This window comes from Budorcas taxicolor, chromosome 23, assembly GCF_023091745.1.
Source record: "Budorcas taxicolor isolate Tak-1 chromosome 23, Takin1.1, whole genome shotgun sequence".
NCBI classification, from domain to species: Eukaryota; Metazoa; Chordata; class Mammalia; order Artiodactyla; family Bovidae; genus Budorcas; species Budorcas taxicolor.
In genome coordinates, this window is record NC_068932.1 from 19,030,209 (window position 1) to 19,056,606 (window position 26,398).

Consider the following 26,398-nt stretch of genomic DNA (forward strand, 5'->3'; position numbering starts at 1 on the left):
CCCTGAGGAGGGGCAGCTCTGTGTGGGGTTGGGAGCACTATGGTAACTCTGCCCCATCTACCACCATTCACTTCAGCCTTGCAGCCTTGGTTGTAGAAGTTTACCATCTTTGGACTTTTTCCTTCTTCCCTCCTACTGCTCATCTGTTAACCTTTCCAGCCCATGATTTACCATGGAGCCTAGGGAGGGAATCGGGAAGCAGTGTGTGCGTGCGTGCTAAGTCACTCAGTCATGTCTGACTCCTTGCAACCCTAGGGACTAGCCCTCCGGGCTTCTCTATCCGTGGGACTCTCCAGGCAAGAATGCTGGGGTGGGTTGCCATGCCCTCCTCCAGGGGATGCGTCAGTAGCACATGCGCCTCACACATCTTAAGAAACCAGGTCACTGGGAATGAAAAGGGGTAGAGTTCGTGTGCTGGGAACTGCCAAGAATCACAGCCAGCCTTGCTTTGTAGCAGTCCATAGTGAGCAACCTTTATTGGCATGAGGGCGTCAGACCTGTGAAGATCATCTCTCAAGTGTGTCCAAGTGGAGACAGGATTAAGAATCACGTCCAAGAAGATCACAGATCTTAACCTCACCTGAGCAAGAGCATATCACAGCCACATCGAGCAGAGATGGTGGCCTTTCCTAGGTTTAATCCTTAACTAAATTAAATCTTCCCCCTTCTGACTCCTCCATAGTCTAGCCTTCACTCTACTAGGCCTGTCTTCTTTTTCCTGCAGAGATGAGTGGCCTGTTTGACAGACGTTCTTTCCACTTCAAAAATTTATTCAGTGGAAAGTTCACTCCAGAAACCTGGGGGACTTGACATTTAGGCCAGGCCTGAGATGCACAGTGATCTCGCCTGCTGGATTTATGACAAGTATTTTTCCCTGGCAGAGACCCTGGCAGCAGCTGGGGTCTACATTGCCCCAGCCATCTTTCTTTTGGGCCTTCTCTTGCTGCTCTGCAGGAAGGCTGTATCTGGCCACTTCTGTGAATCCTGCCCTGTCTCAAGCACTCAGGAACTGGTGGTTTGGGCCCATCAGGAGATAAGGGGATGCCTAAGGCCTAAGCCTCCAAGGACATTAGCAACAGCCCATATGTGCAGGAGGATAACGGTAAGGACACTGAAGAACAGACTCTTGAAGAGCAAGACAGCTGAGTTCTAAGCGTGGACAGATCAAGCAAGGGGCTCAGTTCACCAGCTTCTCTGCCAGGTGTGACTTGGACACAAGCTGTGTCACTCAGAGCTCCTAGCAGAGAGCTGACTCCTCCTCCTGTGTATTTCGGCCCTCCTCTGAGACATCTGCAAAGCACCATTTAGATGGGGAGCCAGGCCACAGTCCATTCCTAAGGAACTGGTACCTGCTGAACCAGGAGCTCAGGGGCAAGATCCTGGGAAGACCAGGTCTCCTTAGAGGAGAGGAGCTCAGCTGAACAAAGCCTGGAGGCCATAGTCTAGAGACCAGAGGTCTCCAGGGATCAGACCCAGAGCCATCCTGAGGGAGCGGTGCCATTCTGGTTTGGTGATCTTGCCATCTAAAGGCTTCCTGAGTGGGTTCCTGGTGCCTCTTGGTGCTAGCCGCTTTCCCTCTGCATCAGGGCTCGGTGAAGGGCATGGCTCCAGTAAGCTGAGGTATCTGGTGTGTGGGCAGCAGCTGGGAGCGTGTGGTGACGGCTTCAGATGAGGTTGTTCCTGAGACGCTGCTCCTGCTCCTGGGACAGCTCTGTGTTAGCTCGGTATGAGTCCCCTGTGGACCGAAGGACGACAGGTAAGTAGCTGACCTCACCAGAGTCCCATCCCCTCACTGACAACTTCACAAACACCAATACATCCTGTCTGGCTTGGCCTTTCCATTGGGTTAGTCATGGGCACGGACAACGACCCGTTTTAGAGAAATAGATGCCAACAGGTGCCTAGCTGCAGGAACATGGGAAAGAAGAGGCTATCGCGTGGGAAGGGTTGTGCTGGTCACTCTCCTTGCCCCCTCCCCACATTCATTCTCTGTCTTTTGTTCTCTCAGAGCCCTGGAGACCGGACCCCTAGAGACTGCCTCACCCTGGCTCCCTCCTCTTCTGGCTTCTGGTTGGTTTAGCTCAGTGGGAAGCAGCAAGACATTAGAGGATGGAAGGAGAGAGAGCCTGGGCCATTTCCTACCCCGTCCTGCAGCAACGGTCTCCTGCGACTCCACCCCACCAGCTTCTCCTTCCTCCTCAGCACAAGTGTTCACCTGGCTCCAGGGCAGCCTTTGCCTGCTTAAGCCCAAAGTGATAGCAACATTTCAGTCTTCCTTATCCCTGGATATCTCAACATGCTCCTCTCCCTAGTCCTGCTCACACCTCTGGATAGCCCTCTCATTAAATAACCTCACACTTGCACCTGAGTGTGCCCTCTGTTTCCTGCAAGGCTCCTGGAGGGGTCAGAGCTGCGCTGTTTCCTTCCTTCCTCGCTCCCCTGGACCCTGTGCAGCCTGCCGCCAGTGTTATGGAGCCTCTGCCTCCACGCCAGCAGCCTTAGGTCTCTGGGCTCCAACTCCTAATTCCTCTCCTGTTCCTGTCTTGCTTGATGGCAGCAGAATCTATTCCAGTCACACAGCTTTCAAAGCCTTACTCCTCACTGTCTTCATCCACTGCCAGAGTTATCTTCTGAAAACATAAGTCTGACCTTCTTGCCTCCCTGACTGAAATTTGTTCCTGGTTTCCAGAAGTCCACCGGATAAAGTCCATTCTCTTAGCAGGAACCATCATAACCCTCCCTGCAAAGAACACTAGTGGACTTGGGTACATAGCCCTATTTCACAATACAGAAGTCTTCTGCGTGGAAATGTTTTCACTGTCTTAAAGCTGGAAGGTGGTGGAACTGGATTTGGTGCCCAGTGAAACCTTCTGAGGCCAAATGCTATGCTCTTTCTCCTGATCTTCCCCTCTGACTTCAGTCTCCCCTCTGAAATCAGCACAATGTCCCTTCCTCTGGGGAACCTTGGGCTTCCCAGGTGGAGCTAGTGGTAAAGAACCTGCTTGCCAGTACAGGAGACATAAAGAGATGTGGGTTTGATCCCTGGGTTGGGAAGATCCCCCGGAGGAGGAAATGGCAACTCATTCCAGTATTCTTCCCTGGAGAATCCTATGGACAGAGGAGCCTGGCAGGTTATTGTCCACAGGCTTATAAAGAGTCAGACATGACTGAAACAACTTAGCAGTGGGGAATCTTGACTGCCCCCCAGGCTGCTATTCAGAAAGCACTCTGCTTGCTCAGCCTTAGTTCACAGTGGTGTGGGGTGCTCAGTAGGACTGGGGTATCCATCTGCATGTTTGCTTACCCTACCTGACACTCAGCTCTGCATTTTACTCCTGTTTAATTTCCCAGAGCCTGGCACAGTGTTTGACACAGAGATAGGTCTTAACCCATGTTTGTTGACTAAATGAATGAGTCTGCTCCTCCCTCTATGTGCAAAGTGAGGGTGTGAATGCACACACCCCACAGCAAATGCAAGCATTTAAAGGTTGAAGACAGAGGAACTGCTACCTTTCTTTACGGGCAACCACCTCCTTACTCTGAGGTGTATCTGCCCTCACTGGATCATTGCATCTTTGTCTGAAACTACCAGTTCTGCAAGCGTGCAGAGCCCTATTCTCCATGTAAGCAGGGATCACAGCTGGAAGTAGCAGCACAGATCTAGGGGACTTTCGTATTTGCCTGTGAGGCAGACAGCCTGGGATGGAGACAACTAAGATCCTACGAAAGGAAAGGGAAGTAATAGACTGGCAAAGGGAAATCCTGACTCGGCTTGAAGTATCAGGAAAGATTCCAGAACAGATGGGAGACTGCATTTTCAATCTGAACAACCTTGAGGATAAAGAGGGTCGTGGAAGTAGTTAGTGGGTGAGGTGGGTGAAGTCTGTTCTGGAAATCCACCTTCTATGAAGCTATCAAAGGACACCCATCTCTGTTCCATCCCCAGCCTTGTACACGCACACTCTACTTGCACGCAGGGATGCTGAGGGTCTTCCAGCACCCCAGGCTCGCGTGGGGCTGGCCGCATAGTGGCCCGCAGGTACCTGTGTGGCAGTTGTGCAGCCAGACCCGTTGCCCGTCGTACTTGCAGCGGCACTGCATCATGTTGTTTGAGAAATCTGACTCTGCCACCTCGAACTTGGGGTTCACGACCACCTGGAGTGAGAGAAGCACTGGCTGAAAACAGGCAATTTGGCTTCTGTGATAACCTTTACATTTCATGCAGTCTTGGCAAAGTGTGTTGGTATTCCTCATTAATCCTTACAATCACCCCAGGAAGTAGGCATTAATATCCTTTTTTTTTTTTTACAGATGGGGACTGAGTTTTGAATTGCCTGTTGTTCCTTGACTCAGGATTCAAACCTAGGTCCTGGATCCTGATTTTTTTTTCCCCTACAGTGTAGCCCCTTCAAGTGCCAGACATGTCAGAGATCCTATTTATGAAGCTCTTCCTTCATTTGACCTCAGAGAGCTTTCAGAACATCTGGAAGAAATGGAGAAGCCCCCTTACCTGGAAGATATAATCCCCAGGGCCCACGTCTGTGATATCCACCCATTGGCAATCAATGTCATGTCGGTAGGTGTCCCAGCAGCCAACGGTCACTCCCTGTTCCCCAAAGTTGGCACACGCATAGCGCCTTTGCATTCCTGTAAGGGAGGGTACTGATGGTGACTGAGGCTCTCAATAGGTACTCGGGACAAAGTACCTGTTAGGTCTTTCACATCCTTCAACATTTAATCCTCATACCAGCCTTGCCAATTGACTGCAGTCAGACTAGGGACCTAAAGATCCTGCCTATCAGAGCCAGGTGTCCTACTAACCACGAATCCAGCACTGTACCAAAGTCCATCTGTGACAGAGATCATTTATTTGGATGCTCTAGTGAAAATTCCTGTTGGCCTAGGGAATGTGATTGGAAGATTTCAGCCCTCTATGCTAATTCACTTGTCCATCCAACCTGGTGTTTCACCATGCCCTTTCTAAGGGCTACGATTTGTGGGTGTGCAAATAGGAATCAAACAAGCCATGTCCTCAAAGGATCAGTGGAAGTGAAACAGGTCAGCAACTATTTTCCAAAAAAAAGAGTTGAGTAGTTTAAAAGTGGTACACAGTACACTGGGCTTCCCAGGTGGCTCAGTGGTAAAGAATCTGCCTTCCAGTACAGGAGATGTGAGTTTGATTCCTGGCTAGAGAAGATCCCCTAGAGAAGGAAACAGCAACCCACTCCAGTGTTCTTGCCTGGGAAATCCTATGGACAGAGGAGGCTGGCGGGCTACAGTCCATGGAGGTCGTCGGACGCGACTTCTTGACTAAACAATAACATACAATCTGCTGGGAATGCAGAGCAAGTAGAGAGGGTAAGAAGCTCATCTTCCTCTGTGTTTCAGCTGTGCAACACAGCCTGTAGGATCTTAGTTCTCCAGCCAGGGACTGAACCCAGGAATGAAAGCAGAGTCCTAACCACTGCACAGCTAGAGCACACTGCACGGAATTCCCGGAAATCTGTCTTTGAATCGCCTCAAGTGCTGACCATTGCCAAGCCCCAGTCTCCAGACGCCTAAGGCTGTTGAGCAGGACAGAGGGGTCCTGGCCCCAAAGGGGCCGGGGAATATAGGAAACCACGCACCTGTGGGGCAATTTGTGTCCTCTAGGCAGAAGCTGGCCTTGTGCCCCTCGGCCACCTTGGAGCCGTTGAGAGTGAGGAGGTCGTAATGGGTGAAGACCTCAATGCTGTGGTAGTGCCTGCGGGAGAGGCAGGGCTGTCAGCCCGGCAGCAGCAGGAGAGGAGCCGGCAGGGAGGACAGAGGCACCAGGCCCCATCATTACCCAGAGAGGAGCGTTATAATAGCAGGGCAGTGTCCTTCTCCCTCCCAGACCCAAGATTAGTATGACCCTGCTTTCCCGGCACTCCTGCCAGGCAGCCAGACACGGCTGCCCTCATCCCGCAGGGTCTCAGCCAGGTGTGGAGGGGTCAGAGCTCCAGGAGATGCTGCCTGACGACAAGGCCAGAACCCTGCGGGTGGAAGGAAGGGACACAACCAGAGACTAGCCCAGGAGCGGAGCTGCGGAGCCTGGAGGGACGCCAGTGCTGCTCCCTGCCAGCCTGGGCCCAGGTGGCTACCGTTGTTGCCAGTCCAGTTCTAATGACAACTCCATCCATGCTACAGGGAAAGATGCTTATTATCTCAGCGAAGTCGAGTCCCCAAGTCACTGCCCACTCCTCTCAGCTTTCCCCATCCACGGCTACGTGAAGAAAAACAAAACAAAACACCCTTTTCCATTCTGCCTTTGTTGTAGACAACGTCTCTCCTTCTGTCTGGGCTGGAAGCTGCTGATAGGAAAGAATGCTCATTGTCCCCTTCCAGCGCCAGCAGCGCTTCCTTGCTCCTCCTTGGGGGCGTCGCTTTGCTGCTGCAGAAATCAACCAGCTTTATCTGCAGAGCTAGGATCCTGGACGGGATGGCTATTTTGGGTCTCCAGGTTTCTAGGCGTCCCCACTTCACCTGGCTGTTAAAGACAAGGCTTAAGGCCCCCAGAGAAATATCCTTCTAACAGAGACCAGCTCTGCTGGTGAGGACCACTCCATAGGATATCGCAGGGGAGGTGAATCCATGGGTATGTCCAGGGAAGGTGAGAGAGCAATGGAAAGGCCAGCTGATGCTCGGGATTCCTCACTGCCTCCCGGAGGCGGGGCTGGCAGCATGTCTAGGAAGGAAGGCTCTTTCCCTGAGCTCACACCCACCCCTCCCAGGAAGGATCAGACTGGTTGGGTCCCTGCACCCTGGTTTTGGCCCCCTAAGGGCTGAGGCCCGAGCAGGCGCTCACCTGTGGCACTGGTGCCAAATCCAGCTGTGGCGCCCCATCTTGGGACGGAAGTCGGCCCGGCCCAGGTTGTGGATCTGTGAGGAGAAGCGCAGCAGACGCCGGTGTCCGTAGGGCCAGTCCATGCGGTCAGCGGACTGAGACAGGCAGTTCTCTTCATGGGCACAGTACAGCAGGCTGAGCGGGCGGTCCTCCAGGTAGGCGGTCTCCTGCACCAACTGGGCGTTCATCACGAGGTCTGGGGCACCTGGGGACCGTGGAGACACCAAGGTGAGGGAGGTAGCCAGTTTTGCTCTCCGGCCCAGGGGACAGGCTTGCCTCCAGATTGAGTGCTTTTGGAGGAACCAGGTGAGTAGGGCGGTTTAGGAGTCAGAAGATTTCCCTGGTGACTCAGACAGTAAAGTGTCTGTCTGCAATGCAGAAGATCTGGGTTTGATCCCTGGGTAGATCCCCTGGAGAAGGGAATGGCAACCTATGATGGTACTCTTGCCTGGGAAATTTCACAGACAGAGAAGCCTGGTGGGCTACAGTCCATGGGGTCACGAAGAGTTGGGTACAACTGAAGCAACCTAGCACGCAGCACGCATTAGGAGTCAGGAGATGTGAGTTCTCCTAACAGGAGAGATCTGTCACCTTAAGCTGGGAGGCTGCTAGCATCACAGTGGAGCTTGCTGGCTTCGTAGCTAGACTACCTGGGTTCCTGTCTTGGCTTAATTTCTGTCTACACCACTAAGGGGAATGGCTTATCCTTTCGTCTATCATTTTCCTCATGTGTAAGATGCAAATAATGAATAAAATGAGTGTGACAGTACCTGTAACGTGCTGAGATCATGGTGTGGCCCGTGGCAAGCATGCAGTGACATAAGTAGCATTGCTCTTGTAGAGTATACCTTTGCCTATAAGCCTGGCTCATATGACCTCTCAGAAGCTCTGCTGATGCCAGGCTTGTCACCTCAGCTCTTTCTCCGAGCCTTAGTTCTTGCAACGTGAGAGGGAGAGGGCTGGAGATTGCAAGAGTTCATCTCTGAACCTGCTCCTGGGCTCTGCTGTTCTGGACCATTCTGCTACATTGTCTGAGACCGTACTTCCTCCAGGGCTCCTCTTCTACCCTGATGGGCACCGTGGGTGTTCACCCCGGGACACTGCGTGCCCGGGTGCATGGCGTCCACCATGCTGGAGCCTACTTCTCCACAGGCTGCTCAGTGCCTCTGCAGTTCCCTTCCTGCCACAGGGGCTCTTAGCCTCCTTGGGGCCACTGTACCATCACTGTGGTCCCTTGTGTGCCAGGGCAGAGATGTGGAGATCCACAGCTTTTGCCTTGTAACATCGAGAGAGAAAACTGCCAATTCTCAATGCTCGTTCATGCAAAAACTGGGTTACAGTTTAGATTTGGGGCAGAGCCATCGCTGACAATGGTGAGACGGGAACACGGGTTTATTTTCAGTGAATGGGCATCAGGGTGGGAGCTGGTTTGCTGGATGATGTCTCTACTATCACTAAATGCTCTTGGAATGCCTGAGGTATATTTTGGAGACGGACAAGGGTATGCCCACGGGCACACCCTAGAATTTCTGAGGGAAAGGAGTTCTTTCAGAGAGAAGAAGAGACGATAAAGGCAAGAAAGAAATGAGAAAAATCACAGAGGAGAAATGGGGACGACCAGAGGGATGGTGGGTTGGCTGCTTGTGCTCAGCCGTTGTGAAGTATCAAATGAATTCAGGAGGAAAGCTGCCCCTCCATCGAGGGCCACAGGGTCCCAGGAGGGGAGAGAGTGGGGAGCCGGCACCCAGGATGCCGGGCGCTGTGGCTGGAGGCCCACTCAGAAACCCCATCACCCTGCAGGGGAGGATATGCTGTAAAGGCTGGTGCTCTTCCAATGGGCGCTGATTAGAGTGAAAGCCTAAGCTTGCTGACGGAGCTGAAGGATATCTTGGCATTGCAGCCTGGCTTGGAAGAAGGTCATGCGGCCACTTGGGTCGGTGGCAGCCTGCAGCCTCTGGACTGGATATAGTTCTTGGCCCAGACCTGGTTGGCATATTTCAAACAAAGGCTGCTACCATAAGAATCTGGGGGTGTGGGGTAGATGGATGCCTCAAAACAGTCTTGACCTACAGTAAAGCCTTTTGGGTAAATCCCACAGCTCACCGTAAGGCCCATGTGTCCTCACATTTCTATGCCCTCTACAACAGCGTTCAAACTCTTCTTACTACAAACTACAGTAAGAAATATATTAATATTTTCTGTTGGGATGTGCATGCGTGCTTAGTTGCTCAGTTGTATCTGACTCTTTGAAACCGCTGGCTGTAGGCCGCCAGGCTCCTCTGTCCATGGGATTTCCCAGGCAAAAATACTGGAGCGAGTTGCCGTGCCCTTCTCTAGGAAGAAAGACCCTCGCTGGATCTTCCTGACCCAGGGGCTGGACTCGAGTCTCCCACATCTACTGTACTGGCAGGTGGATTCTTTACCACTGAGCCACCTGGGAAGCCCTATGCTGTGACACACAGACATAATATCAAGAGAAAACTACCATCCTTACTAAATGCAACATGTTGTCGCTGTTGTTTTTAAACTACTGGTCATGACACAAACACTGGAAAACACCGTTGTGTATCCTCACATTGTCAGGTACTGTCTTAATTCTTACATTAATTCCATGAGCGGGGCGGAGCTTGTTTCCCCATGTGGCAAGTGACCTGGCCACACGTGGCAATGACAGAGCTGGTGCTCCACATCCAGCCCTCCCTCCACTCCCAACCCTGGGGCCTTGGAGCTGGAACCAGCTCTCAGGGCCCTCCCTGAGGATGGGAGTTGCAGGCTTGGCAACCCAGAGGAGCCACGTCCACCCATCCCACTGGCCCCTCCCGTTACTCACTGTCTGTGCAGGAGACTCCGGCCGAGAAGCGCCCCACGCCGTGGGAGCAGTGCACTGGCCCATGCCTCTGACACTGCTGCAGGGCCAGCTCTGCGCCTGAGCAACGCACCCCGCTCATGACCACTTCTGTGGCTCCCGGCGTCCCCTGCCAGTACCAGGTGTCCTAAGGAAACAGCCAGCATCCCCCAGTCAGGGCTGAGACATGCTCTTAGAGCCACCTGATTCCATCTGAGGCTTGGACCCCAGCCAACCGCCCTCACCCAGCTGTGCCCAGCCTCAGCCTGACAATCTTTAGTGATGCCACTTTGGACCCCTCTGGTATTAGACACGCCCTCCATGTATGAGGGCAAAATCCACTGCTGTGGCTTCCACCACTGGCCTTGCTCCCATCACACTCCTGACTGCAGCCCTCAGCTGTTTGAAGACGATGGTCCTGGTCCCTTCCTGTCCACTCAGACCTGTCCCATTTCCCTAGCTGTTCTTCATCCAGCCCTACATGGCCGGTTGTGCTCAGGGTCGAGCCCAGATCTCCAGGGTGAAGGGTGCCCAGAATTGCCAGGCAGGCCACTGACGGTGAAGCTGAAGTAGTTTCCCCATAGCAGCCTTGCCCCAGGCCTCTTGATTTCGTTTCCTTGATATCTTGTGAACCTATCCACCTGTCTCCCCCAGGACTGCCGCTAGCCCCGTCCAAGACAGCAACATTCTCAGCTGGGCACCTGCAATAGTGTGTTCCTCTGTATTCACAGTAATCCCCACCCCAACAGTTTGCCAAATAGCAAGGAAGAAATCTTTAAAAAAAAAAAAAAAATCTGCCTTGCGGGCTTTGAATGGTCTTGCTCCTGCCTCCTCCTCTACCCTCGCACTGCACACTGATCGATCACTCTAGAAGCCACACTCCACCCCTGATTTCCTCCACCAAGTCAAGTGTCCTCTGGCCACAAGGTCTTCACATGGGCTGTTTACTCCTCCCCCACCTCATCTGGCTTACGTCTGCTCATCTCTCCTGCAGATACAGCTGTGTGCCTGTTGTGTGAACATTTAGGAAAAACCGCCTCCCTCCCGTGACCGTGGCAACGGACTGCTCCATGAGGCAGGGACTGTGTCTAGTTCACCACAGTCGCCAGCACCCAGCATTCCCTGGTGCATAGTTCCACTCATAACTAATTGCTGAATGAATGAATGAAGGGTCGGCAGCTTTAGCATGGCAGAGACCTACCTTGATGGCATGGCTGGCAAAGCCCAGGCCAAGCTGTCGACAGGCCACCATGGCTTCGCTGAGGCCCCAGTGGTCGCTGCACACGGCCCCCCAGCGCTGGACACCGTTCACCTCCACCTGCACCTCCACCACCCCCTCCTCGGGGCTGCGCCCACCAGCCAAGCGCACCTGCAATGGTCAGGGGTGTGTGAGGAAGCAGGGCCAGTTTAGGAGGGGGAGAGCGTGGGGCTGCTGGCTGGGAGACCTGTCCAGGCCAGCTCACCACGCAGCCCTGGACACGGCACACCCCTTCTCTGGGTTGCTCTCCTCTGTAAAGTGAGGACATTTTATTGGATAGTCCCTAAAGTCCCTGCCGCTTGAGAAAGTTGACTCAGAGTGCCTGCACCCAGGCCTTGCCTTCCATCTACCTGAAATCCTGCCATTGATGATGACTCACCAGTTGCCAAGTGCTTTCATATCTATCGTCACATTCAGTGACCCTCCGGGACAGCTGACCCCATTTTACAGAAGAGAACAAGGTCAGAGACGAGAGACTTGCCCACCCGCAATCCACGTCAGCATGATGCTTGAACTCTGACCACTGCCTGGTGCTGACACCCTGCGGCCCTCTGCCCATGGGCCGCTTCTCTCTCCTGAGCCGGTGGGGCAGGCAAGCCCATCTGCCTGAAGTCAGTCCCCTTGAGCCTCTGCCATCTCTGAAGGCCAAAGCCTGGCCCTGAGGGGAAGTAGGCCAGGCCAGGGGAGACTCACAGAGGAGAGGGCGGTCCAGGCTGGCTCCAGGCAGGCGCTGGGGCCCAGAGCTCTAGCTGCCTGTCACAAACCCTCCCCACTGGCTGCATGCAGTGTCCGGGGCTATCTCAGGGCTGCTCAGCCCCGGGCTCACCTGGTCCCGGAAGCCCATGTTAGGGACGTTGCATCTCACGGCAGCATCATTGTCGTGCTGGCAACCATTCTGGGACCCTTCCAGGGAAGGGCAATCACCGAGGGTCCGCTCATATCCCCTGCAGCGTACTTCACTCAGGTGGATGGGCCCCAGCGCTACAGCAGGGAGCGGGGAGAAAGGCCATGTGAGGCTCCACCTTGGCAGCCTCACCCCTACGGCAGCTGCCCTGGGCCCCAGCACCCTGGGACCACCAGACCAGCAGCACACCCAGGCTCTCCCACCCCACCCCAGGCGTCCTCACTCACCCTGGCCCAGCTGGGCCCCAAAGAGGGCCTCCCGAGCAGAGCCGAAGCCGAGTTGGCGGCACACGACGCTGGCGGAGATGAGGTTCCACCCGTGGTCACAGACGGTGCCCCACTGGCGGTTCACGAGCACCTCCACCCGGCCCTCGCCCACCTGGGCCCCCGAGCGGAGGCGCACCTTCATCTCCTGCTGGGAGAACGCCTGGCTTCAGGGAGGGTGAGGAGGAGCCAGGCATAGGGGCTGCAGCCCCTCAATTCAGGCAGAGCCAAGGACTGGAGTTCTAGTCTCGTCTCTGACTCCTGCAGCTATTGCCTTGAATAAGTCGTTTCCCTCAGTCCTCTCCCCCTTCCCCAGTAACAGAGAACCACCACAGTAATAATAGTAATAGCAAATTCATAAATCGTTATGTAATAACGGTAACAATAAATGTAATAACAAATTCCAGCCCCAACAAAAGAGCCTCAGGAGTTGGGGTTCCTGGGCTTCACAACCTGGCACCTAATCACTAGGCAAGTCCCTTCCTCTCATCCAGCCTCACTGCTGCTTTGTCCTTTGGTGCTGAACCTAGAGCAACGCTCCCCCAGCAGATCTGTGGAATGATTTTAGAGACCTGCGGGGACGTGGTGTTAATGAAACGCACGGTGGGGAAGTCATTTCCGTTAAGTCTCACCCATGCCTTCCTACACTGTGAGGAGACCCTCTCAGGTGGAGACGTCGGCCTGCAATGCCTCCCTAGCACTTGCTCTTTGCTTTTTATAACGAGGGCCAGGCTCGGGCTCAATACCTTCGGCTCTCAATGGGATGCAGCTACAGTGTAATTACAGTTTTTATGGTTACCTTCTATTCCTGGCCAGTGATGTCAGCTTTCCATTTATGGTAGGGTTATAAATGGGCCCTTTAAAATAAATCCCAAAGTTCAACCATTCTGGGACTTGCTCTCCTCCTGGTCTGAACCAATGTCCCCTTGATGGGAGGTTCGCCCCCCTCCTCCCCTGACTCTCCTGGAGAGTCCCCTCCCACCAGTCAGTCCCTCCCCACAGAGCAGGGTCCTGTGAGTGGGGCCTGGGCCTCCAGGCCTGTGGGCAGGGCCCTGGGGACCCACCTCTGCCCTGGACTCCTTGTGCCCTGGCTTCGCCTTCGGAGGACGGAAGTGGGGCCCTGCCACACAGCTGACCACAGCATGCATGCCACCCGGGCAGGCTGGCCGCAGCTTGCCCTGGGCTGGCGCCACCTGCACCTGGCAGTTGGCCATGTGGGGCTCTGTGCCCAGGCAGTTGACACGGTGGATCCAGAAGGAATTCTTCTTTGTTAGGCTCTTCAGTCTGGAAGACAAGTGAGACTGAGGGTGGAGAAGGGGTGCTCAGGACTCTGGGAGGCAAGGCACTGGGGAGGGGAGTGGGGCCTGGAGAAGGGAAGGGAGAGGAAGGAGGCCCTTCACGCCACCTCGTTTGCATCCTCCCGTGAGGGCACTACTCCTTACCTAGAGTTGGGGTCCTTCATCTTCGAATCCCAGACTTTCCTGGAGGGGAGCAAACAGGTGGGGAGTGGAGTGGGTGCAGAAGTCCCAGCCCCGTCACCCTGGCTCCTCAGAGCTGTGCTTGACTTTGCACTAGACTTCACAGTTGGTGCACTTGTTCACAAATCTTATTTCAATGCTGAGCTTCGCCACAGTCTGCTCCACAGAGGGAGCAAAGAGGGTGGCTGCTCCACAGATAAAGACCATCTCCACTTCACAGCGAGGGAAAGCAGGGCCCAGCAAGGTCCCTTGACTAAACCCAAAGTCGGGTCCTCTCTGAGCTGGGCTGTCTAGGGCAGGAAGCTCCATGCTTGCCATTTCCCCGGTCTCTTTGAAGGGCAGCCTTTAGGGAGCAACCCCATGATAAGGGGCCCAGGCAAAAGTCCTCTGGGGACAGGTGGAAGTTGAAGGCCTTTCTGATGGGGGCTGCCCACCCAGAGATACTGAGGCTGTAATCAGGGCTGCCTTCCTCACGGGTGGTAGGCAAGTCAGCCAGGCCCAGATGTGCAATTACCAGGCAGCAGGGAGTCAGGGACGCAGACCCCAGTCATGCCCAAGGATAGAGCCACGTGGCTGGTCTTGGAAATCAGGGTCAGCTAAGCCAGAGACACAGAGTAGAATGGCTGATTGGGGATGGGTAAGGGTGGATGACTCACGTCCTATGGGAGATTTATCCCCTGATGAGAAACATATGAAGCGCTCACTGATCAGAGCGGGTAGAACCCTCACTGCTAATCATTTACAGGCTGATGCAATCTTGTGACAGTTCTGTCACGTTTCTGACAGAATATTTTTAAGTCTCCTCTCCCAAATGCCTCCCCGCCCCATGCCTGGCTTACACGCAGCCCAATCAGAACCTGGCTTAGATTTGAGTCAAGGAAATTCGCTGGGTCAGGGTTCAGAGAATTCCCTGCGGATTGGATGACTGAGGCCTGGATGCCCTACCAAGGACCTGAAGCCTGTTATCAGCAAAGCTTAGACCGGAACCCACACCATCTGTCCTTGTCCCGTATCTTTACTGCTGCTAAGTCACTTCAGTCATGTCTGACTCTGTGCGACCCCATAGATGGCAGCCCACCAGGCTCCCCCGTCCCTGGGAGTCTCCAGGCAAGAACACTGGAGTGGGTTGCCATTTCCTTCTCCAATGCATCAAAGTGAAAAGTCAAAGTGAAGTCGCTCAGTCGTGTCTGACTCTTCACGACCCCATGGACTGCAGCCTATCAGGTTCCTCTGTCCATGGGATTTTCCAGGCAAGAGTACTGGAGCGGGGTGCCATTACTCAGGTCTAATTTTCTAATCAGAAACACAGTTTTACATTTATTTACATTTCATTTTGGGAGTATTCTGTGCTACAGTCAATTCTTTCTATCTGATTGGCAAGTACGATGTTTATTTTCTGACTTTTTCTAGGAGTTTCCCAGGGTCTGAAAATTCATCTTTACTCTTAATTATTGAGAGATCTATAACCCCAGAAATCCAGGGACATTCCTTGGTTGGGTCTCTTTCCCTCCCAATCCCAACACCCACTGAATGTCCTCCTATAGACACCGCTCCTGCCTCTCTCCCTGCGGTCTGCAGGGTCCCAAACATGCACACAGACACAAACACACACATGCATACATGCATGTGCACACACACACGTACACACATGTGCACACATACACACAGGTGCACACATGCACCTGCATGTGTGCACATACACTCAGCCACTGCCCCACAACCCCGCCTCCTGCACAGCCCTCCTGCCTGTAGTGGTGCCTTCCTACCTGTAGTAGTGGCTGTCGACGGGTGCCTCGCTGGGGAAGCCCAGCATGCCACACACCACCCTGCTGTTGTTCCTGGTCCAGCCCTGGTCACACACCTGCCGCCAGTGGCCCTCGTACTTCACCTCCACGGCTCCCTCGGTCACCGGGCTCTGCCGCTTGGTGCTGGCCAGGATGGGCTTGAGCCGCACCTCCTCCAGCCGCCGGTCCTGCGGGATGTGTAGTCTCCATGGGCCCCAGGAGTCCTGCCTCTGCTGAGCCTGCTGCAGGTCTTCACATGGGAAAGCTGGGGCTCGGAGCACTTAGAGATCATGCCACCCGGCACCCTCATTGGACAGGCTGGAAACGGAGGCTCAGAGATGGGGAGGCAGGGGCCGAGGGCCACACAGTGAGTATGAGACAGAAGCTCGGTTTGTTTAGGTCCTTTCCTGAACCCCAGAGAGGACCAAGCAGATCCACACCCTCCCTGGGCTCAGGATGGGAGCCTCTGGAGTTTGGGAGGCTTCCATCGGGCACAGGGGACCTTCTTCATGGCACCCTGGGGAGGGTGGAGGAGGGACACCGATCGGCTGCTTGAGACCACAGCAGGATCCTTTGGCCCTTGAGCCCCGACCCTGGCCCTGAATGACTTAGACCAGTGCGGAGCTGCCTGCCATGGCCGCCCCAGTCAGTGGGCCTGGACCAGCTGTCCTCAAGCTGAGTCTGCCCGGCAGCAGAGGGTAAGAGTCAGAGACCTGCCCTGCCTGCCCCTGTTGTTTGGCTTGAGCTGTTTTTAGCTCCGGTTTGTTTGTGCCCGGAAGACACAGCAATTGTGGCCGGGCCTTGTGGGTGAGGCAACCCCCTACCCTCTCATGGGGGAGCAGCTTCAGTGATTCCTGGCAGGCCCAGCCTCGAGTCCCTGCCTGTCTGCCTCAGGCTGGGGCCCTGTCCGTGCACCTGCTCCAAGCCACAAGCAGGTGTCGGGGTCCCCGGGGCACTTCCCAGCCCGCCCCCTGCTCCCTTTCCTCCCCCTCCTCCTCCTGGCTCATCACCTGGAGGCCCTCCATTCCCTGACCACCCCCTCAGCTCAGGCAAGGGCCCGAACAGCCTCCTCACCTGGGGCCTGAGGGCATTGGAGACCCTCTCAGAAACGTAGCCACGCTGGCGCTGGGGATGGCATACCACCCCGACGTCCTCCGAGTGAGTGCAGTCACTGACACCCCAGCCATTAGAACTGCACTGGTCCAGGGAGCTCTCTGTGCCCACACAGTGCACGTTGTCCAGCCAGATAGGTCCTGTGGGGGGAGGATGAGTGATGCTTGGGGACAGGCACAGAGAGGTAAGTCATGGTCTCTGCCTCCTGGATAGGACCCCACTTTCCTGTCCCAAAATCTGAGTGGGAAATGGGAGTGGGAGGAAGAAGTTGGTTCTCCTGGGAGCTTGGTGTCTACAACCCTGCCTACTGCCTCCTCTCAGAATCAGATCCCAACGGATCTGCTTTCGGAAAATGCCAGGTAGGTCTAGCAATTAGGTCTATCTGTTCCCTCATTGATCCGTCTAGTCATTCACTCATCAGCATTTGCTGAGCACCATTGTGTGTGATAGGCTTCCTTGTGGCTCAGCAGTAAAGAATCTGCTTGTAATGCAAGCAACGCAGGAGACGTGGGCTCCATCCCTGGGTCGGGAAGATCCCCTGGAGGAGGGCATAGCAACCCACTTCAGCATTCTTACCTGGAGAATCCCCATGGATAGAGGAGCCTGGGGGGCTACAGTCCATAGGGTCACGAACAGTCGGACATGACTGAAATGACTGCACACATCTTATCATGAGTCTACCACGTGGTAAGTGCTCAATAAACATGACTGAAATGAGTGCAGGCACACATGCATTGTATGTAATTGCTATGTTCAAAGAACTTAGAGCTGAGTGGTGGTGATGGTGGCAATGGTGATGGCCTCATTGCAAATGAGAATGCAAGGGTAGGACAGGTCATTTGAGCTGGGTATTCAAGGGTAAGTGGGGGGTCTCATCTGTTTTGTTGGAGTCTCAAGGAGCCCACCCCCGAGAGAAGCCCATTGCCATCCCCCTGTCATTCTGCAGGGCAGCACCAGTTACTCACCCTCCCCTGAGCCATACTTGGCGCTGTGGGCCCAGGTCAAGGCACCCTCAAAGCCTAGCTGGCGGCAGGCCACCGTGGCCTCCTGAAGCGCAAAGTCGTCATCACACACGGTGCCCCACTGACCCTGGTGCAGCACCTCCAGGCGGCCCTCCTCTGGCCTGCTGCCGGGACCCACCAGCCGTAGCTTCATGGTGCCGAGTGACTGTGACCTGCTGGGAGAAGCCTGGCCCAGCAGCAGGAGCAATGGGAACAGGGGGAGGGTGGCTGGTAGGAACCACATTGTGGTGACTTCAAGGGCAGCTGGAGTCAAGGCACCTGGGGAACAAGGAAACATGACAATGATCACCACCTCTGACCTCAGGCCGCTTCTGCTGGCAGAGACAAAGGACGGCCTGGGCCCTTCCAAATGTGTGTGTGTGTGTGTGTGTGTGTGTGTGTGTGTGTGTGTTGGGGTGTTGGGGTGTGTGTGTGTGTGGTGGCACAGATTGAGTCTGGGCTCTGAGATTAGTCCATCTGGCTCAAACCCAGCATTCCTTAGCTGCAAGTTTAGTTTTCCTGAATCTCAGTCTCCTCATCTGTAAGGTGAGGGTAGTAATCCTTACCTCCCAGTGTTGCTGTGAGTGTTGAATAAAACACTGATAAAGGGCTTATCATGAGCCTACCACATGGCAAGTGCTCAATAAAGAGCTGTTTTTGATGTAGTCTCCTATGGAGGGAGGGGCTTCCCAGATGGCACTGGTGGTAAAGCATCCGTCTGCCACTGCAGGAGATGCAAAAGATGTGGGTTCAGTTCCTGGGCTGGGAAGATCCCCTGGAGAGAGGAATGGCTTCTTGCCTGGAGAATCCCATAGACAGAGGAGCCTGGCAGCCTTCAGTCCATGGGGCCACAAAGACTTGGACACAATTGAGTGACTAAGCATATGCATGTAGAAAGGGGGGTCCTTAAGGGCTAGACTATGCAAGCTGGAGGAGGTATAGGATGTTTGGTTCCACCTCCTGACTCCAGAAATGAGGAATTAGGACCTAGAGAGTTTAAAAGACTTGCCCAAACCACACAGCAAGCTCCACCTCTAGGAGGCGCATGATTTGTACATTGAGTCAACAAACATTTTTGGAATATTTGCTTCGGGCCAATGATCAGGCCAGGTGCTGGGACAAAGAAGTAAACATGTCAAACACTACTCTCTGGCCTCCTGAAGCTCAGAGATGAGGAGTCAGGGAAGGCTTTCAGAGAAGGGACATTTAAGCAGGGCCTTGTCAGATGAACAAGAGTTCTCCTCAGTGGGAAAGGGGAAAGAATAGGGAAGAAAGAGGGAAAGAGGTGAGTTTGTGCAAGAGCAGGGAGTGCCCTTTCTTAATCCTGTACTGCAGTATCAGCGACTTGGAGGGGACCAAGGTGGAGGGACAGGCTGGGGCCAGAAGATCAAGGGCTGTGTGCACCATGTGGAGCGTCCGCCCTTCATCCAGTAGGAAGTGAGGGGTCATGGGAGTATTTGAGGCAGTGACCAGACATGAGAGAGGGCCTCCATGTCCAGGAGGCTATCGTCAGATGTTCTTTGGGTCCCCATAGGGGACAAGTTGGGGGCTGGTCCTCCCCCTCCTCATATGTTAGCAGCCTTGGTCCTAGTTGCAAGGTTGGGAGGAGCACAGAGAACAGTTATGCCCAGCTGCAGCTGTCAGAGTGTCTGCAGCCACCAGTGTTGAAGCTCCTGCATGGCCAGCTCTATTGCTGATGGGCAGCCAAGGCCGGCCCAGAGGAGTGGATGGACAAATTTGGGTCCTTGGCTACTTCTTTAGTGCTTGAGTCTTAAAGGGGCTCTTTCTGGGGAGAATCCCCCTTCTTCCACGGCCCTGCTCTTCTCGGAGGGGGATTCCATAGCTGGGAATTCTCAGTAGGAAGGGTCTTAGGGGGCCTCCTGCCCCCTCCTTCCCCACAAACTAGTTTCTGGCTGAGAATCAGTCCTTATTCCTTCCTGCACCCAGCTCCATCTCCTTTAGCCACCAAGCCTCCTGCTCTGAACAGCCAAGTGCTGGGGGCAGTAGGTACCTAGAAGTGCACAAAAGAGCTCAAGAATGAAGCTCCACGGGAACGGGGACCTTGTGTTGCACCCCCAGGGCCCAGGATAGTGCCAAGTATGTAGCTGGCACCCGGTAAGTATCTGCAGATTTGAGGATGCGAGGCAGCAGAGCACAGTGCATAGGCAGGCAGACTGGGGGTGAGGCGCCTGTGTTCACATCCCACCTCCACCGGCTGGTTTCTGGGTGGTCTTGGGCAAATTATTTAGTTTCTCAATGCCACAACTTCCCCCTCTGTAAAATGGGGATAGGATTCTTGTGAAGATCAAATGCATGAGTGCATGAGTAACTAACTCAATGGTTAGTTAGCTACTATTAACAGCTATACTATAGAACCCTTGTCTAGGTTGGTCCCAGCCCCTCCCTGGACAAAGAAGGACTGGAGGGGGTGGCCCCAACTCCACATCGAGTCCCCAGTACCGATACCCTTCTTTTCCGTACTTCTTCCGACTTAAGCGCCTTTTTCTTCACTCAGGAGCCGGTGGAGGGTCCCCACTGGCTGTCCCCACAGGCAGAGTTCTCTCCGCTGCCTGGGATGCCCCACTCCCTCTTCCGTGCACCCCTAAGGAGGAGGTGGCCAGCTAGGGACTGAGCCAAACCAAAATCGCCATGGGAGAACTGGGCTCCAGGCCCTCCAGCTGTTAGGTCCCAGAGGTCACACTGGGTCTGGCCTAAAAGATGACCCTGCTCCCTGACAGCAGGAGTCAGGATGCTCCTCATTTTGCCACCAAATCATGTGACACGAATCAGAGGCTTTCTTCTCTGAGATGCAGGTGCAGCTCCTCTAAAATGACAGGGGGGCACTGGACATGTTGTGGGCCAGGGCTGGGCTGGGCAGGCCTGTTGTGTGACTGACATCCCTAGAGTACTGGAGGCCGCATGAAAGGCTATGGGCAGCCCTGGGCCAACAGGCTCCCTCCCCTCCAAGGAGCCTCTGTGGGGACAAGGGAGGGCCTCTGCTGAAGGACCCTGGGTGCTAGAGCAGCTCCCTTCCATGAAAGCCCTCCAGGAGGTGGATGGGCAGTAGCAAGAACTGAGTCAAAAAAGGGAGAGTCCAGCCTTCCTGCCCACTGCAGTTGCCTCTGCAGTGTTTGCTCACATCACGCTTGTCTACTCACGTTCCCCAAAGCACATCCTCCAGTCTCCAAGCCTTTGCTCTCATTGTTCCTTCTCCTTGGAGTACCCTTTCCCTCTAGCTCAGACTGTTAAATTCCTATACATCTTTCCATACCCGGTTCAAAGGCTACCCATCCATTAAGTGCCCCCACCCTGCCCAGACCCCAAAACTTCCTAGAACTTGGTGTCTTTGCTTCCTGTCCCCACAACCCAGAGGAGTGTCTCCCCACAGCTGTTCCCCCAGCGCTGAGCACAGAGAAGAGGGCGAGGCTGAGAAACCTCTTTAGAGAAGGAAGCAGCCTCCAAAGTGGCAGTGCTTTTCCCAAGTGAAGGAGAGAGAGGGTCAGAAGGAGAAGGAAGGCTGAGAAGGAGAGGAGGTTAATAATAAGCTATCATGATTATTATACATTAAAAAATATTTACTGAACACATCTCCACTTGACAGATGAGAAGATGAGACCCTGGGAAGCTAAGTAACTTGCCCAGGCAGGGTTCAAACCCAGGCGTCACAGTTCCAGAGCTGGGCTCTCAGAGAAGGATGAACATGGAAGGAGGCGGAAGAGGGAAAGGAGGCAGGGAGATGAATGAAATTCCACCCTGCTGCTTGTTGATTTATGACCCAGCCGTGGTGTGAGGGCACTGGGCTGGTTGCCAGTGCTGAGTGCAACCAAGTGACAGATCCAGGATCCTGCCAGCTTGAAAGAGACAGGCACCTGAACCAGGTGCTGCCAGGGGCCCCTGGCACCTGGCTTGACCTGACCCTGCTAGGGGGACTGAAAGTGCCCAAGGGTATTGAGGAGAGAGCACTGGGGTGGTATCCTGGTGGGAACCAGCCTTGGGAATCACTAGAAGCTGCTTCTCTAGCTCTCTGGGGAGGGGGTGAGGCCCCCCACCCCACCAGCCCTGATATCCTCCCTGGGACCACTGGCTGTGGCGGCCTGGCACAGTGCAGACGAATGTCCACGTGTTCAGGCATAGCGCCTGTGAGTTGTAGCCCTTTGCCTACCTTTCACCTCTCCCTTCCAATTTCCAGCCCTGGGCAAACCCCTGGGCCACCCCAGCACTCTCAGTTTTGGTCTGTTTCCTCCCAGAGTCCGGCTCCACTCTGCCTCTGAGTCCCCTAAGTCACAGGAGAGACATCTGAGCCCACCTGCCCCTTCTCCTGCCCCGCCCCCAAACCGGGGAGAGAAGGCCAGAGAAATGGTTGGACTACACGCAGCGTGTCCACAAACAAGACACGCAGGCACCCGAGGCTGCAATGCACCACCCAGGGAGGGCCTTGGGCCAAGCTCCCCAACTTGGACACTTCCACTGGCAACAGGTTGGTGAGCGACTAGGGGGCTAGGCTCACTGTCCAGGGGAGCCCCGTCCCTCCCATTCCCAGCTTTCAGGAACCCTCAGAGACTTGCAGACCCCCCAGAGAGACAGAAGTCAGGCAGACAGGACAGCTAGAGTCAGACCTGGCCAGGCACCAGGCAGGGGCTCACCGGCTGGAGCGCGAAGTTGCGGGCTTGGGACCTGGACTCCGCGGCCAAGCAACGCTAACCGGCCTCCTGGGTGCCCGGGGGCCCTTTTATCCGGCTGCGGCCCGCGGCGCCCCCACCCCGCCCGCCGCGGAGGAGGCCCGCAGGCCCCGCCCCCGGGCGGACCTGGGCTCGGCAGGAGCCCCGCCCGGCCGGTCGGCCCCTCCGGGGGCTCGGCGAACCCCCACCCCGGACGCGATCCAGGGCGGCCCAGCGCCCGCTGGCCTGGGAAAGCCCGGGGTCGCGAAAGTTGAGGGGGTCGAGGGGCAGCTGTTTTCCGTCCAGGGAACTGGCACGCTGCAGCGGGAGAGATTGTGGGTGGATCGGAGTTCCCGGGAAAGGACGGCGGCGCAGCGCCAGCGGGCGGCCGAGTCCCGCTGTGGCCTCGTGAGTTCCCGTCGGAGGACTCACATCTTCCTTCTCTGCAAACTGGGTGGTACACCCAACCCCAGGGCTGACCTGGGAATTACGTTCAGTGGGTCTCGAAGGGGACTGTCCCAGGGACCGAATCCCACCAGCTTGGTTACTTAGGACAACGCAGGTTCCCTTCTCCAGGGACCGGCAAGGGGCCCAGGGGACTCAGTTCTAATTAGGTCCGGGATGGTGTGGTGCAGGTGTGCTGTCTTTGGAGTAACAGGCAGTCCTTTTCATTCTTCTGCACCCTCTGAGTTTATTGAGTTCTACTGGGGCATGAGGCCTCTGTTCTCCTCATTATACAGTTGGGAATACCGAGCCCCAAGAGATAGGACTTGCTGCCTAGCATAGTAAACTGTCACGGAGAAAATTTCAGTTCTCCACTGCAACCCCTTACAGAGTTAATTGAGGACGTTCTGTCCCTTGGGGGCTGGGGGGAGCGTGTGTGGAGGGTAGGGTGGGGGAGACTGTGAAATAAGACAGAAGTAGGAGAGGTCAACAGAGGGGAGTCCCATATGCCTCCTTGGGTACCCAGATACCTGAATCATAGCCCCTTTTGTCCCAATTTCTTTCCTCCGGTTCTGGTTCCTCCCCGTGCCTCAGTGCCCCGTGGCCCCGTCTGTAAAACAGAGTTCCAACCTCCCAGCTTCCTCCCAAGGCCAGATCAGTACAGCCTGATCCTGCAACTCCCCGCCCCACGCTTTGCCTGACTATCTTCCAAAGGCTCATTCATTCAGCAAATCTTTATTGATTTTCTCCTACTTTCTAGACAGGGGGCTAGACTGCTAGACATTGCTGGGGGTGGATGGGAGGGGCTTTCCAGTCTGGTCTGGGAGGCAGATGTGTAAACAAACACTACTACAAGGCTGATTGTGATAAGGGCTAGGTTGGGGAGGTAGACTTCTTTGATTTCTGGGTGACATCCAGGTCACACCAACCTGGCCACTGGAGGACTACTGTACACCCCTGGCTGCCCCAGTCCCAAATGTCCCCCCAATGGCCCTGCCCCACCCCAACTGGGCCCAAAGAATTCCCTGTGATGAATCAACAGGAAAGAATGTTCCCAGCCTTGGGTCAGTGGCAGCAGTAGCGGGCCAGCCCCTCCCCTGGGGACAATGAGGCAGCTGTGGCCTGGAGTGCCAGGTATGCTCTGGCCCCCTCCCCATGCCCAGCCACCTCTCATCTGGAGCCAGGAACAACACGGAAAGCTCAGAAAACACGGGCTCCATCTGCTGCCAATCACCCCCCAGACCTGGCTGCCCAGAACTAAAAATACCCTGGAGGCCAGAGGCTGGCCTGGGCTGGAGCCCAGAGAATGAATGGATGCTTCCCGGAAGTCCCTTAACCTACAAGTCTCTGGGCAGAGGCTGAGGCTGGGGAGCATGGGAAGGAAGGACTTCCCAGGGATCACTGTGAGCCTCCTCCTTGAGAAGCAAGGGACTTGGGTCCCTGGCCCAGCTCCCTTACTTACTAGTGGTGGGATTGTCTCTGCTGAGTGGCCGTCTCCTTGTCCTTAAATGCCATTGCTCTGGGGGTCAAATGGGACAGTTCAGTTCATCTCAATAAGCTTTGACTTGATGGAGACAGCCCGCTCCCTCCTTTGCACCTAACTGTGCTCACAGCCTCAGCCGAGACCCTCTACTGCACTCTTGATATACAGGTCTGTGTCCACCTTGACTCTGGGGCTCCCTCGAGTCTCTTATTTATCTCTAAACCCAGTTTCTATCACAGGGCTTGGCATCCATAGCAAGGGCTCAATAAGTGCCGGTGGATTGGATAAATAGGCTGGCTTTGGGCTGGTTCTTGAGCCAGAGCTGGGGAGAGGCAGACAAGCTGGATGTGAGGTCCCTGTCCTCAAGGACTTTGCAGAGTGATGGTGGAGACAGACACACAGTCAATCAACGGATGAGGCATCATCACTGTCATCATAACAGCCAGCAGGTGTGGAGCAGTTTTTCTGTGTATCATCTTATTTAATCTTAAAATTCCTATGGACAGGGCTTCCCTGGTGGTCCAGGGGTTGAGAATCTGCCTTGCAATGCAGGAGACACTGGTTTAATCCCTTGTCTGGGAAGATCCCCCATGCTGCGAAGCAGCTAAGCCTGTGCACCTCAACTACTGAGTCCATGTGCCATAAATACTGAAGCCTGCACACCTAGAGCCTGTAATCTGCAACGGGAGAAGCCATGGCAATGAGAAGCCCATGCACCACAACTGGAGAAAGCCCGTGTGTAACAACAAAGACTCCACCACAGCCGGTAAATGAATAAATAAATCTTTAAAAAAAAAACCCCATGGACAGTTCTTTCATCACCCTCCTTTTACAAATGACGAACTTGGGGCACAGAGAATTTAGGTGAGTTGGTCAAAGTCACACAGCTGTTATTGGCAGAGGGTAAGCAAGTGGAGCCTAACCCCAGGGCTGTAAGCTTGCAGAGGAGGGAAATCTGAGGATTGAAGTCTTCGTGGAAGAAGAGCCTGTGTTCACTACGTAGAGAGGGGGAAACGGGGGTGGTCATGAATAAAGCTTTGGAAGTCGTGGAGCACTGTACAGGTGTCAGGGATTTCCCGTCTCCCTTCAGCCCCCACCCAGTCCCCCAGGGGGCTGGGTGTGAGCATCACCATCTGCCCACCCCCTCAGAGTGAGGCACTGTGAGGTTAATCAGTAGCTAACAGGAATCCCTTCCCCATGGGGTATTCCTCATCCTCACCTGAGTCAGGGCCTGTGCCTCCCTCCCAAGTGGGAAGGCCCATATCTCCTGCACAAATCTGTGACCTTGGACGTTGCCAGCAGCCCTGGGGAGCACCTGGCTAGATTACCTCGTGCCATGCCCGCTGGGCAAAACTCCCCTCTCAGCGGCCTTTGGGACTTGGCCCCATCTTCTCTGAGACTCAGTATGGAGGAAATTGTACAATTTGGAAATAAGGTCCTGGATTCTGGTTCTGGCTGAGCTATGTGGCCTCTGGTGAGCTGTTTTGCTAAGCCCAGTGTATGGCCTCCTGCATTCCTTTGTCCTGCCTTTGCACTCCTGCCCTCTGGCATCCCAGAGCCAAATTTTTATCTTCCCTGAATTTCTGCAGACCCTGGCCTCAGTAAGTCCTGTGCAGATGGATTCTCCTAACACGTTGTCATGCCCTCGTTCAAGAATCTCCAGTGGCTCACTGTTGCCCAGAGGATATGAAGAATCCACTGCTCCTCCTGTTCCCTCTACTCCCTTCCACTCCTGACTTCATTTTGCACCTTCTCTCTGCCCTTCAGGCCTCACCCTGATTCTAACTCCTCCGTGAATTCATCTATGAAACCTTGAATAAATGCTCTCAAAATATAAGGTGCTGATCGAGTCATGCTGCTGGACCAGACACGGTCTCTGGCCTCAAGTTGCTCACCGTCTAGTGGGAGAGATGACTCAAAGACACAGCTGTGATGGAGAGTCGATTGTGATAACACAAAGTGGACAAATGGGCGGGGATGAGACCATTTCAACAGAGGACAGACTTTCTCTTTCCTGAGAACTATTTGTCAGGCACAGGGATTTTGATCAGAGTTGGGGAAGTGGGAGGTGAGGGGACCTTGAGAAATCTAGGTGATGGGCAGTGAGGAGGTGGATTTGGACAGGCTGGAGAGGCTAGCCAAGGAGATGGGCCCTAGGGAGGAAGGAGAGATGAGCTGGCTGAGTAAGGGGAGGACATGTGCGGGAGGAGCTGTGTGTATTAGTCGCTCAGTCATGTCCACCTCTTTGCAATGCTATTGACTCCCGCCAGGCTCGTCTCTCCATGGAATTTTTCAGGCAAGA

General features: G+C 54.8%; 1 protein-coding gene across 1 annotated transcript; it reads right to left on the reverse strand.

Moving 5' to 3' along the window:
* Window positions 1-478: 478 nt before the first annotated feature.
* Window positions 479-22,264, reverse strand: LOXL4 (lysyl oxidase like 4). Its single transcript, XM_052660858.1, has 15 exons — window positions 22,155-22,264; window positions 17,476-17,790; window positions 16,472-16,650; window positions 15,380-15,585; window positions 13,578-13,616; window positions 13,200-13,419; window positions 12,100-12,283; window positions 11,795-11,949; window positions 10,912-11,079; window positions 9,696-9,858; window positions 6,827-7,070; window positions 5,628-5,743; window positions 4,511-4,647; window positions 4,044-4,155; window positions 479-1,735 (listed from the first exon to the last, which is right to left on the reverse strand). The coding sequence occupies exons 2-15, from the start codon at window positions 17,753-17,755 to the stop codon at window positions 1,665-1,667; spliced, it is 2,274 nt and encodes a 757-aa protein (XP_052516818.1). The 5' UTR covers window positions 17,756-17,790; window positions 22,155-22,264; the 3' UTR covers window positions 479-1,664.
* Between the last annotated feature and the right edge of the window lie 4,134 nt (window positions 22,265-26,398).

Excerpts from the sequence above, each read along its gene's own strand:
- LOXL4 (XM_052660858.1), bottom strand. The coding sequence starts at position 17,755 with ATGTGGTTCCTACCAGCCACCCTCCCCCTGTTCCCATTGCTCCTGCTG. Across the intron at positions 13,617-15,379 it reads GTCGACAGCCACTACTACAG|GAAAGTCTGGGATTCGAAGA; the intron begins GTAGGAAGGCAC and ends GCTCCCCTCCAG. Across the intron at positions 12,284-13,199 it reads ACAAGGAGTCCAGGGCAGAG|GAGATGAAGGTGCGCCTCCG; the intron begins GTGGGTCCCCAG and ends TTCTCCCAGCAG.